The sequence below is a fragment of the Myotis nattereri genome, assembly GCF_964212035.1.
Source record: "Myotis nattereri genome assembly, chromosome: 8".
Taxonomy (NCBI): Eukaryota; Metazoa; Chordata; class Mammalia; order Chiroptera; family Vespertilionidae; genus Myotis; species Myotis nattereri.
Genome location: NC_138083.1, coordinates 71887351 through 71901302, shown reverse-complemented (window position 1 = coordinate 71901302; position 13952 = coordinate 71887351). Strand labels below are relative to the sequence as shown.

The following is a 13952-nucleotide window of genomic DNA, read 5'->3' as shown; positions in this document are numbered from 1 at the left end:
GACTCCTGGGCGGTTACAGACTTAGCGGAATAGAAGGCTTCTAGAAGGACATGTCCTGGCTTTATCTGTCTGAACAGGGTAGCAGGGTGCACCAGGGGCTGAGGCGTCCCTAAAGCTCTTACTCAGAAACATAATTCAATTCTTTCCAACCGACTCCGGCCAAATTGATGCCCCCTGAAGTGACAGCACTGCCTGACTCAATGGGGCAGGAAGGGGGAGGAGAGGCAAAGATCTGCCTGGCTCAGGCAGCTTTGTCCAAATCTTGCCTCTGGAACAGGCAGCTTGCAGCGAACATCAGTGCGCCCGAGAAGGAGAGAGGTGCACAGGAGGGGGCGAGCAATCTCTAGGGAGGATTAGTGGAAGCATGAGCGGGATCAGAGAGAACCGCCAGTCAGCATGCAGCACGGAATTCAGATTAGTGCGGCGAAACTGAGCGAGGGTAATAAAACCAGCAGCGGGAATGGCATCGATTGTTGAGATTCCAGCCAAATCCACCACGAACATGTTTTCTTTCTTCCAGACTCTGCCCCTCGGTTTTGAAAGCAGCAACACTGAATCTCTGCTCTGTACTGAAAGCTGATCTGTGCCCCTCCCCAAAGGATGGGAAAGCAGCTCTTCTGTAAGCAAGAGAGGACAGAAGCAGAAGCCAAGATCGAGTGTGCAGTGCCTGTTACTGCTCACCTGGAGGCCTGGGGAGGTCTCCCCTGTGACGCCCAGGCTCCCGCCCCCAGCCCGACTTCCCCTGGGCCAGTACCATGCGAGCCCAGGCTGGGCGGTGGGCCCAGTGGGGCTGCACCAGCAGATCTGGGGGAGCCCCATTCAAAAGCTCCGGAAAGTCAGTCTCTAGAAAGCTTGGCAGGGGGAATGGGATAGAGGCAACTGGCCGTTTACTGAGCCTCCACACTGTGCACATTCACTTCTGTTCAGCAGCTGGGCACAGAGGCAGTCAAGACCTTTGAACCTCTAACTCTGCACTGTCCACAATGCCACCCGTGGTTTCTGAGCACGTGACCTGTGGCTGGTGTGACTGTGGAAGCGCCGGTTAAAGTTTATTTCATGTCAACGGATTTAAATTTAAAAACAGAAGCCGTGCTTGATTGTAAACACAGGGTTGACCTTTTTTAGGGTTACATTTTACTTTAACCGTTTAAAATGTAGCATCTGATCTGAGAAGTGCTCCACGTGTAAAATGCACACCAGATTTCAAAGACTTGGTGCAAAGAAAGAATGTAAAATATCTTTTATTCATAATTTGAAAATATTGATTACATGTTAAAATGATGATTATTGTATACATTGTGTTCAATGAACTGTGTTTAAATTAATTTCACCTGTTAGTTTTCTAATGTCACTTTAAAAACTTAAAATTATGTAACAGCTGAAATGCTATTTTTACTTAACAGTGCAATTCTCAGGGTTTTCAACAGGGGGCGCTTTTGCCCCTCCAGGAACATTTGGAAAGTCAGGAGATCTATTTGGTTGTGACAACTCAGAGATAAAGTGCTACCGGAATCCAATGGATAGGGGCCAGGGATGCTCCTAACTGTCCTACAATGTCCAGGATAGCTTCTCCCCCTCCCCGCCCCCCGGCCCCAATAAAGAATTATCTGCCCCCAGATGTCCCTTGTGCCAAGATTGAGAAGCCATGTCTTAGAGCAGGGATGGCGAACCTATGACACGTGTGTCAGAGGTGACATGCGAACTCATTTTTTTGGTTGACTTTTCTTTGTTAAATGGCATTTAAATATATAAAATAAATATCAAAGATATAAGTCTTTGTTTTACTATGGTTGCAAACATCAAAAAATTTCTATATGTGACACAGCACCAGAGTTAAGTGAGGGTTTTTCAAAATGCTGACACGCCGAGCTCAAAAGGTTCGCCATCACTGTCTTAGAGCACGGGGTCCTTGAAGGAAAGGCTAGCAGGTCAGAGCGACCTGAAGAGCTAGTTGGAGTCAACTGAGCAAAGAAGTGAAAGCTGCTCTCACACTGAGCGCCCCCCAATTCTCCAGAGGGAGCGGGGAGCCCGGAGAAGAGAAGTAACGTGCCCAGGGTCACAGGCAGGGAGTGGCAGAGCTCAGAGCTGAACTCAGTCTCAGCCCCCTCTGAATGCCACCTCTTCCTCGTGGTTCTTGCGCCGGTGACGGTGACGGTGTTTACTGTCCTCTACCGCCATCACTCAGACCCTGGCGGTCATCACTTACATCAGCCATTCTTGCTTGCAGGGGACGAGCGTGCACAAAACACACTTCAAGGGACCACCAGCTCAGAGAGAAACGCTCGCCGGCACCTCACCCATCAAACACGGCTAGGAAGGCAGGGAATAAATGGAACCCAGGGCAGTAAACCTGTCAGAGGGGGCCATTCCAACGCCTCAGGAGGCGAGAGGGAGGAACAAATGTGCCCTGTGGGACTGGCTCAGCTGAAAGGAGGCATTATCAGGCTGCTCGACGTGAACAGAGCCCAGGGAACAAGGACCCGCAAAACGAGCAGCTCACACACTCTGGGACGCACGGCTTCTCCACAACGTGGGTGTGAGCACAAGGGTGAGTCACTTTCCTCTCACCGTCATGTGTGTCCACCTGCAACTGCAACCCCTCCTGGGATGAGGGGGGCGCTGGAGGGCTGTGGCAGCGTGGGCAGGGGGCTGGCACTTGGTGCAGGGCTGCTCTGCGCTGCTCCTGCATAGAGCCCTCCCGGGGGTCCCCAGATGTAATCGTTTTTCCTTCCCTCGACTATTTGAGAGTAAGCTGGTGAGTCCCTAATGTAGCCTTTAATACGACTCTAGAGCAAGTGTGACAATTAGCGGTGCAGGTGAGACAAGGTTATGCAACTTGCTGAAGGTAATATGCCACTCCTGGGCAGTCAGTAGTGACGCATGGGGGTCAAGAGCAGGGACACAACCTGGCTGTGGTGACTACTGATGGGGCGTCGCCCAGATCTGTGGTGCTAACAGCCCACAGATACCCCTGTACCTCCAGAAGTGCCATCAGACCAAGGCTGTCACCTCCCCAGGAAATATGCACTCCCACGGCAGCCCACAGCCAGTGGCCGACTGACAAATGCCTGTTCCCTTGTCTCAGGGTAGAAGCAACTCTGTGATAGAACCCACACTCCAGAGCCCCTGTGGGCTCAGCTGATGCGGCTGCACATCCTCCCCCAGCTTCTTCCCCTGCCCCATTCTGACTCCCTCACATTCTTCTGAAGATGCTCCTCAATGAATAATCTGCACAGGAACCCCCGTCTCAGCCTCTGTGTCTAGGGAACCCCACCTTAGATACTCACTAGGAGCAATGCCTCTGAGTCTGGGAAGGGGGTGGACAGCACTGGACTTTGAAGGTATAGGGATGGCTGGACCCTCATCATCCCTACCTCCTGCACCTCCTCTCCCACCGTGCTAAATGGGCCAGCTAGGAACTAGGAGAGAAGAGCCACTGTCTGAGCAACAACTTTGAGAGGCAACAGTCAAATATTTGAAGTCTCCAAGAAATGTCCCACTGACCAGAAAGGGCCCCTGCAGTTGAGGTTCTAGGTCAGCAGGGTCTCTTGGGGACAACCTCTGACACACTTGGGCTCTGCAATCCCAACCTTGAAGAGTGGCAGGTGTTTATGTGAAATGAGCTCAGATTACCTGTTCAAGGGAAGGGCCTGGTGGTTCCTTCCAACAGCTACCTACTCCCACCCCACTGGTTTTCACACCCATTATCTTGCTTTCTCACAGAACACAACTCCAGAAGACCCTGCAAGTGCAGAGCATGTAAGCAAATGGTAAGAGACAGGTATTGCTATTCCTGCTTATAGATAAGAGCAGTGGGGATTGTCACATTTAAAAGGTTTGTCCAGGGCCTGGCCAGCATGGCTTAGTGATTGAGCATCGACCTATGAACCAAGAGGTCACAGTTTGATTCCTGGTCAGGACATATGCCCTGGTTGCAGGCTCAATGCACAGTGGGTGGGGGTGGGGGGTGGGGGTGAACCAGGAGGCAGCCAGTGAATGATTCTGTCTCATTGTTGCTGTTTCTAGCTCTCTCTTCCTATCCAAAATTAATAAAAATATATTAAAAATATTTAAAAAATAAAATAAAGGGCTTGTCTGAGACAAATGGTAGACCTGGGACCAGAGCCAGAGCTACTAACTTCCTAAGCACAGACATACTAGGCCACTTTCCTAGCCTCAGACCACTGCGTAGTTGTGAGTTGCCTGGGAAGCACTCCTTTAGTTCCTGGTGTGTTTGCTTGTTTGTTTTGAACACCACACACCTCTCCTTTGCAGCACCACCCATGGTTGGAGTCCTACCCTTATTTGTGTAGTGTTTTTTTTACTCTAATGGCTCTTTCCCCTCCCAGAAAGGCACAGGAACATGTCTTCTTTTGCTCATCATTGTATACATTGGTGCCTAGAACAGTACCCGGCACATAGTAGGTACTTTGTAAGTGTTAGTAGAATGGATAGATGGATGGATGGAGGGAGGAAGGGAGGGAGGGAGGGAGGAAGGGAGGGAGGGAGGGTGAGTAGGTGAGTGGATGGGTGAGTGGAAGAATGGGAGGATGGGTGGGTGGGTGGGGTGGAGGGACTGCCAATTCCTCTATGGTGCACCTGGCCTGGAGGACCTGCTGAGCGTGGGACACTCTCACTCCCCTCCCACCCGCCCAGGGCTCTGGTGATCACCTGTGGTGAGGAGGCAGAGTGGAGTCCCCGGGGTCACCTGGGCGCTGCCCATTGGTGCTGACCACAAGGAAGCCAGTCCCCAGGCAGCATGCAGAAGAGAAGGAGAGAGAGAAACACACATGAAAACGTGCGGCACAGTGAACAAAACGGCAGTTCTTGTGGCTCTGAAGAGCTCACACTAAACAGCAAAAGAACATCATGATCTAACCAAACAGGGCCTGAAATAGATTTTTAAAAAATGGAACAAGAATAAGAGTCACCATTTATCAAGCACCCACGACATGCCAGGTACTCTGCCAGGTACCTCACATACAATGTTTCTAAAACTTAGAACAACCAGGAAGGTCAGTGTTATTATAAATGAACCCATCACCTTTCCACCCGCACATCTCCTCTCCCAATTTCCCCTCCCTTAGTAAATGGTGCCACCATCCATGTAGCTAGCTGCTCAGTCTGGAAGCCTGGAGTCGTGCTTTGGCCCTCTTTTTTCCTGACCTCCCACTTCGAGTCACTCAGCATGCCTTATCAATTCTACCCCAGAAAACTTTAAGCTTCCGCCTTCTCTCCAATTCCATTTCCACTCAGTCTGAGCCACCCTCATGTTTCTCTTGGATCATTTAAGCAGCCCCTGAGCTGGACTTCCTGCCTCCAGGCTTGCTCCCCTTCAGTCCTCGTCCACCCTTTAGTCGAATGCATCAATGGCCCTGTCATTCCCAAAGTAAACTTCAGCTCATGGGCGCTCAGGGACAGTCCTCCGCCTGCCCCTCCCCTTCTCTCCACCCCCAGGATCACACTTTGTTCTGTCCAAGCACAGTCTCCTTTCCATCATCAACAGGCCCCTCTCTTCTTGTCTGTGGGCCTTACCTAAGCTTGTCACTTTGTGTGAGACACACACACCCCCTTCCTGCCTCTGCACCTGGCCACCAACTGCTCATTCTTCAGGTGACAGGTCTTTCTCTCTAGGGAGTCTTTAGTGTCTCACCTGGGACAGACACCTGTCCCACCGTATTATAAATGGCTGCTCTCCCCTCATTTCTATAATCTCCTTGAAGGAGGCCACAGTAATGTCCCGTTAACTGGTATACTTCTGTGGCCTTGCACTGCACCTGGCACATAGTAGGTACTCACTGAATATCTGTTAAGTTCTAGTAAATGAATGAACAAATGAAGAAATGATGAGTTAGAGAACTGATGTAACTTGCCCAAGGTCACAGACGTAATAACTGGCAGAGGCGGGAGCCAAACCCTGGATTGCCTGACTGATGTTCCTGTCCATTCAAACCCACCACTTGCCTCTCTAAAGAAGGTGAACTGGAAGGCATGAAAGTGTCCTACGCTGGCCAAAGGCTGCTGGTTTCTCTGGTGATTCATCCACAAAACCGCATAAAGTTCTTACGCAAAACAGAGAAACAGCCAGGGCATTTCAGACCAACTGGTAAACAGGAAATACATAATTGCAAAAATTCACAGGAAGGGCAAGCTTGACTAACAGCCGCGAGGTGCTGTAAAATGTCACCAACAATAAATTTGGTCAACAGCAAGCATAATACTCCTCCCTTCGAGGTGGGCGATGTCCCGTTTTCAAAGCACACTCCCAGGGAGAGGTCAGCAAACGATGGCTCATGAGCCAAATCCAACCACCCACTGGCTGTTTTCTGGGTGGTCATGAGCCCACAATGGTTTTTACAGTTTCAAATGGTTGAGAAAAAGGTAAAAAGAAGAGAAATAGTTTTTGACATATAAAAGATTATATAAAGTTCAAAATTCAGTGTCCGTAAATAAATGTTATTGGAACACAACCAGGTTTATTTTATATGTATGATCTATGCTTTTGTGCTATAATGACAAAGTCGGATCACTCTGACAGAGACCATATGGCCTGCAAAGCTAAAAAATATTTACTATCTGGCCCTTCAAAGAAATGTTTGCAAACCTTCTTCTAAGTGGCTATTTTTGTTAATTTTCCTTCCCATCTTTTGAGATAGGCAAGACAAACACTGTTGGCCTTGCATGTCAGAAAAAGAAATGGAAGGCCTGGGAGAAGAGATGAGTCATGTTTCCACCTGGCGTTTCAGCAGCATCCTCTTGTTCTCCCCTGCTCCTGCCTGTCCTTGCCCAAGAAGCCCTTCTCTGCCCAATTTTCTAACCTGTGAATAGGTGGCCTTCTGGACAAAGGCAGTCTGCTTCAGCACCTCCAAGGACCTCCCCTGTCTCGGGACAATGTGCTATGTATGCCATGGGGCCACCCAGGGTCCTTGGCGTCCTGGGCTTGCTGGCCACTTCAGCCTCACCTCTCATCACATGTGGCCTCTACTGGTCACATAGCATTCCAGCCATTGTTGCTTTGCCTTGTCCTATGCATGCTCTCTTGTCTCGTAATGAATTGCACACGCTCCTTCCTCAGCTCAGAAGATCTCCTTCCTCTCCAACCTTGTTCAATATGGTAATTATCACTCTTCTTTCAAACTGTGCCTCAACCACATACCTGAGAATGCTCATATGTGCTAGTATATATGTCAGACATTGATGAACATATTGAGACCATGCAGAAAAAAAAGGTCAGAATGCTGAGCACCTCAGACTTCCTTTCTGTTTTGTTCCCCCCCCCCCCCCCGCTTCTAAAGCAATTACTGTTAAATGCAAAAAGATGCTGATGAGCTAAAGATGGTATTGAAGCAGATAACCTCGAAGACAAACTAATTTCTTGGTTTATTAGCTTCAATATGTTGTGGAAGTGAAGACAGCTGATGGCTCCTTGAGTTTTCTGCTCCAGATCCCAGGACTTGGCTTGGACACCACTGAAGAGAGACCAAAGACCCATTACACCCTAAAGATTCTATTATCAACTATTTCTAGAAATAAAATCCTGAGAAGGAGTTAACAAATAGGAGTCAGGGAACCCTGACAGTGGTCCATGGAATATAACCCAGACCTTGGTATTGATAAGATTCAAAATGGTGCCATAGAAATGCCATGAGCTTTGGAGTTAGAGCTCAGCTATAGTTCTGAAGCACCTTGAGCTCTTTATTTAACCCATTTGAGCCAGTATGGCTTCAATATTTTAGTAAGGAAATTAATAATGACTATTTATTTAGTGCATAATATGGGCCAGATTTTAGTTCTATCATTGCATTGTAACTCATGTCAACATACACATGACTGGTACACAATGGGTGGTAATTTTGCATATCCCCTTTACCTTCAACTTCAACACAACATTGAAAATCCATCAATGAAAGCTCAAATGGAGCTTTATTATCTTTATTTATAACTAGAGGCCTGGTGCACAAAATTCATGCATGGGTAGAGTCCCTAAGGCTGGCCAGCAATCAGGGTCAATTGGGGCCTTCTGGCTGCTGGCCAGGGCCTTTCTTCCCTGGCTGACGGCTGCCAGCCGGGGTCCTTCCTTCATTCCGTGCTGCCCCCTGGTGATCAATGCATATCATAGTGAGCAATCAAACTCCCAATCTCCCGGTCAAACTCCCGAGGGGACAACTTGCATATAAGCCTTTTATATATATATATAGATATTTGTCTCCAGCCTACCCAAATTTTTCTCTTTCTTTGACCCCTTATTTTAAAAGACCTCTTATTTCCTTTGTAAGATGCAACCACTTTTGAACAACAGATTTGAGCTAAAGTCAAGGTCTTCAGTAGATAATTCTCATTTCTAGTTTACAGGAATGAACTGAGACTTCTTGAAGGACAAGTTGATCTTGGCTTTTGTTTTCCTGAATTCCATGACACCAGCTTTGTCTTCCTGAGTGGGGTGTGGAGAAGGTAGGCATGTGTGTGTTTGTATGTTGGGGAGGGTGGCAGTTTGAGAGAATCTACAGAGTAGGGGGTAGGTAAGCAACAGAACACTAGTAAGATGTACCAGCTATTATAGCAAGACAAATGTTAAAGAAAGGGTTGGGATATTTAAAGGTAATCTTTAGTTATTTTATGGTGCACTTATAATTAATTCTCTTCCTCCATTTTTGTCACAAGACCTTCAGGAAAATCCATACTATTCTCTTAGCATGTTAGGACCTAGAAGACACTGGGTGAAAGCAAAGGGGGCACAGATCAAGAAACCTTGTTACACGCAAGTAATTCTGAGAGCCCCAGCATGGAAAACTCATCTCAGTGGGCTTGGCCAGGGAAGAACAGCACCATCCTATGCAAACCTCAAACACACACCCTGGGCTTTCCCCTCTGAAAATCTGGGATTTCTAAGGACTGAACAACAACCAAAAGTTTTCCAATAGACTAGTCACTACAGTCTGGCCCAGGGGTGGGCAAAGTTTTTGACTCGAGGGCCACAATGGGTTCTTAAACTGGACCGGAGGGCCGGAACAAAAGCATGGAGGGAGTGTTTGTGTGAACTCATATAAATTCAAAGTAAACACCATTACATAAAAGGGTACGGTCTTTTTTTTTTTTTTTTTAGTTTTATTCATTTCAAAAAGGCCGGATCCGGCCCGCGGGCCGTAGTTCGCCCACGGCTGGTCTGGCCTCTCACAAGTGGTCCCTCATTATGGCCCCTACTCCAGTTACCATGGCGACATTTGGGCATCCTTTGGTCCTGAGACCCTTCTGAAATTTCTGGGAAGATGATGAGAAAAGGAAAAGTGTCACAGTCAAAGGTCAGCAAGTGGATGAGCAAGATCCTCTATTTTGTTAATAATTATATATTATTGTTATGTACGATCTCATCAAAATACAATGACCTATTAATGAAAAGGTTAAATGCTAAAAGCCGAGATCAGCATCATTCCTATCCCCTTTATTTCTGCTCTCTGAATCTAGCTGGAGTCTATTTGACAAAAGCCCGATTTGTACAATTGTATGAGATGTAATTAGAGTCCAGTCTTTCCTTTTCTTCCTTAGAGAACAGCAGAGAGAAAGATGTGCTGAGTAGACCTCAGTCTCCAGGTCTCATATCAGAGAAGGTCTAAAAGAGAGAAGGAAGCTCAAGTTGTTTATCATCTATTATTTTCTTGACCTTTCCCAGGCATTATCTCAAATAATCAGGAGAAAGAACTAATAATCTCAGGCTTAAAAGTGAAGTGATGGACTCATAGGTTGGGACTTGTCCAAGGTCAAACAGTTAAAGGTTTGGATGCAGGATTTCAATCCAGGTGTCTCTGATTCCCCATTATTCCATGCAACTGCTCAGGGAAACTTTACACGTAAAATATAGGACCTTCCATATAGCATTGGCCCAGTGGGGAAGGGAAGGGCAGGCATTTCAATCTTGCAGCAGACAATTCCTACTTCTGGCTTGGCTTCTCATATCACCTGTGCATGCTATCCCTGTGGACAAGGAAGCCATGGCCACATCATTCCCTCTCTCAGCTCCAGTCTTAGTATCTGAAAAATAAGGGCATCTCACTGGAGATACTGTCTGCAGGGGTGACCATCCACTATGGAGAATGAAGAGAAAATACTGGATGAAATGCTCTTTTTTTCATAATGGCTGAGCCACATTTACAAAAGGCCATCGCCCAAATCTCTTGTCTATTGCCATTGGGACAATGGGTTTAGTCCACCATGACCACCGGGCACCATGGAGCTATTGCTGACACTGGCCCCTTATCTCATGCTTCATTACTGAGGTTAGCTTTCAGCACCTACTCTGAGCGTTGGTTTTAATCATCGTTAGAAAGTGTATACTAGATTAAAACTGTGGCTGTCTTCTGCAAAGGAGCTCTGCAAAGGGCTTTATGAGTTTCCAGATTTATTTTATCTCAATGACTCGTCTCAGTTTGCAAATCAAATCAAAGCTGATTTTTCTAACTGCCACTTGGGTGCACCCAGCGGGAGTTGGCAGAACCAGCTGTGCTTCCTTGATGGCTGTGCCAGAGATGGGAGTGAAGATGCTTGCTGGGGGCCAGAGAGGTTCTAGAGCAGTGGTTCTCAACCTGTGGGTCATGACCCCTTTGGGGGTCGAACAACCCTTTCACAGGGGTCGCCTAAGACCATCGGAAAACACATATATAATTACATATTGTTTTTGTGAATAATCACTATGCTTTAATTATGTTCAATCTGTAACAATGAAAATACATCCTGCATATCAGATATTCACATTACGATTCATAACAGTAGCAACATTACAGTTATGAAGTAGCAACGAAAATAATTTTATGGTTGGGGGTCACCACAACATGAGGAACTATATTAAAGGGTCACGGCATTAGGAAGGTTGAGAACCACTGTTCTAGAGAGAAGGCAGCAGACAAGCAAGTACCTGCTCAATTCTACCGGGGTAGGGGGAGCAAGTCAAGGGAAGTGAATTTTATTTTCTGGAAAGAAAAAAGACAGACAGGACCTATGTGGCCTCAAAGATTGAGCGGCAGATTAATACTAGGGAACCATTTTGCGCTCATGACATTGAGGCTCTCTCTAACTGAGTGTCCAATAGTGGAAGGAACTCCCTGGGGGAGTATTGAGGTCCCTGTCACAGCAGGTACCAAGCAAAGCCTTGGGTGGTCTTTTTATTAGTGGGGATTGTAGATCACATAGTTAATCCCCACCTCTATCATTTTACTTCTACTTTCCAAGAGATAGTTCTGACAAGTAGCTTATGTTTGAAAAAATGAAACCGTGGAAGACTGACATGTTAGCATTCTATCTATCTATTGATTAATTTATTAATCAAGTGATACATCAATTCATTTATCCATTTGTTCATTCAACATGTTTTATTGAGCACCAATGTATGCTAGGATATGGGGACACAACAGTGCTCAAAATAGGCATAATCCTTTCACTTCACTTAGAATCTAGCCGAGAGATAGACAGTCAACATGCAAGTAAACATGATGAATGGTTTGAAAAAAGTACTGGGTACAATGAGAGTGGAGAATGCTGGGGATATATATTAGATTGGAGGTCAGGATGGTCTTTATAAGGAAATGAGGTTTCAGCTACAGTCAGAAAGATGTTATGCCTGTTAAGCAGATGCATATGGTGGCCAGATAATTTCAGGCAGAGGGGGCAGGATGGGCAAAGGTCCTGAGGTAGGAAGGAGCTTGATGTGTTTTGAAGAACTAAAAGAAGACCAATGTGCTGGAGTGTCTGTAGCAAATAAGAACATAAAGCCTGGATGAGGGTGGAGGGCAGGAAGTGGGCAGGTCACGCACACAGGTCTTGTGGATGCAAGGCCTGTGGGCAATAGAGAGTGGCAAAGTGCATGGAAGGGTGTCTGCAGGGAGGCAGGGGAAGAATTAGACCAACAGAGAATCATTTGGTAAAGAGGCTTGGATGGAACTGACTGTCAGTTTCCAGAAGAGGAGCTGACTGGTATGGTGCATGAACTGAGCCTCCAGAGCAGAAACCATTCTCCCTTAGCCTGCCATGTCTGAGCCAGAAGACATGGATTGAGCGACCTGGGTACCACCTGCAGCAGCTGCAGCCTGGACCGTCTTCCACCCGATGGGAGGATCATCTGCCATGGGAAGGTCTGTTTTATCTCTCACTGGAGCTTCAGCACCTTGGAAGTCTAAGTATCCCATCCCCAACTTTCATGTGATCCATTTTCTAAGGGTCACTTGGGGCATGTTTAGCTTACATCTTCAACCTGGTTCCTAAACTGAGTCCACGCCTCATCTTCCAAATGTAAACATTACTGAACGGGTCCAAGTGTATCTCCCACCCTCTTACTTGCCCTTTCTCACAGTTGCTGTTTTAACTGCAGAATAAATCTTACTTTTTAAATCAATTGGTGTGGTGTTTTTTTTGTTTTGTTTTGTTTTTTGTTTTGCTCTCTGATTCTTTAGTGCCCTCCCCCACTTCAAAGTCTGAATAATAGTTTTTTTTGTTTCCAAACCAAAACTTAATGTTTGTTACCTACTGTCTGCAGTTCTCTCTCTAGAACTCTGGGCAGATTCCCAGAGCTAGAGTGGGCCAAGCAAAGGGCTTTTAACTTTTTCTTTTAGCTCTTGAGTTGAGGCAATCCATTGGCTTGTTGCTATGCGTCAACCCAATGGTGAAATACAGCCTTTATATAATAAGAGCCCTGTGGTACCCAGATCTTCTCTTCAGGTTGGTATGCCATCTGCCAGATGCTGTGAGTGTTGAGGCTAAAGGTGTAAAGGCTTACACCGGAGACCTTCTCCAGAGACCTGTGCAAGTCTCAAGGGTGCCATTTCCCCTGGAGCCACCTGAGAGATCCTGGAGAGGGAGGGGGGAGGAGAAGAGGAGGTGCCAAGGACTGTGTGCTATGGGGGAGGAGGTAGCAACCCTGATCTTCTTGTCTCAAGGCAGGACAGGACAACTCTGGAGAAATTTACATTTCACCGGGATAGATTCTTGCTCAGCATTTTCTCACTCCCTGTCTCACTTCCCTCCTTCTCTTACAGATTTCTTCCAGGAGCCCTCCCTCAGAACCTCCCAAGCACCAAATCCCTGCCTCAGGCTCTGCTGCAGGGCAGCTGTCTTAAGACTGCTCCCTTTCTGCTTCATCTGCTCTTTGATAAATTCCACTTTCCCACTAGGTTCCTCAAAGTCAAAGCTAATGACAGCAGACCCCAGCTGAGGTAGGAGATAAAGAAGAATGTGAATCTGAGGCAATGACCACAGCCCCCATCAATGGAAAAGACTGCCCCCAGGCTTCTGAGATGAGCCCATCCTGACCCTGGAGTTAACCCTTCTATTGACAAACACCAAACACACCCACCCCACAGTCCCTTAGCTGCGTCTTCAACTTAAGGTTCTGATCTGCCTCTATAAATAGAAGTTGCCCTTGGTGACATGTGGATCCCCCAGCAGGATCCTCTCTAAACACAGGGCACTTGGCTCTTCCTGTGGGGGCGGGGAAGAGGTGGGCCAGGAGGGTGGATCCCCTCACAGTTTGAGGTTTGAGTCAGCTAGCCTCCCAGATCCCATCCTTGCTCTGGGTACCACACAATCCCAGTGCTAGTGGAGAAGGCGTGGTGCTGGGACAGGGAGGCAAAAGCCTCCTACACGGCACCAGTTCCGAGGAGCAGAGCCCGAGATGATGGTCTGGGGCACGCATGCCGTGACTACATGGGGCAACTTCAGTCCCGATTCTCTTTGGAAGCACTGGTCACAATGATCTGTAAAAGCATCCATATAATGTCTGTGTCCACACTAGGCTGTGAGCCTGCTGGGGACAGGAACCATGCCTGCCAGCTCACCACAAAATCCCAAGTTCTTTTCAAGATGCCTGGCTCATGCATGCTCATCGAGGAGCTGACTCCATGGAGGAAATAACAGTCATGGATAATAATAAAAAAAAATTCCAAAATACTTTGCAGTAAATAAAACACTTT

At 47.1% G+C, this 13952-nt stretch overlaps 1 protein-coding gene across 9 annotated transcripts in view; it reads right to left on the bottom strand.

The window, feature by feature from the left end:
- PTPRT (protein tyrosine phosphatase receptor type T) overlaps positions 1–13952 on the bottom strand; it is a 943168-nt gene that overhangs the window by 161760 nt on the left and 767456 nt on the right. For 3 of the 9 annotated variants that reach the window (XM_081096943.1, XM_081096945.1, XM_081096948.1), the window contains exon 14: positions 4672–4728. The exons of the other annotated variants lie outside the window; for them this stretch is intronic. In XM_081096943.1, coding sequence (XP_080953069.1) covers positions 4672–4728 — 57 coding nt within the window. The remainder of the gene's footprint in view (positions 1–4671; positions 4729–13952) is intronic. 9 annotated transcript variants of the gene reach the window in all.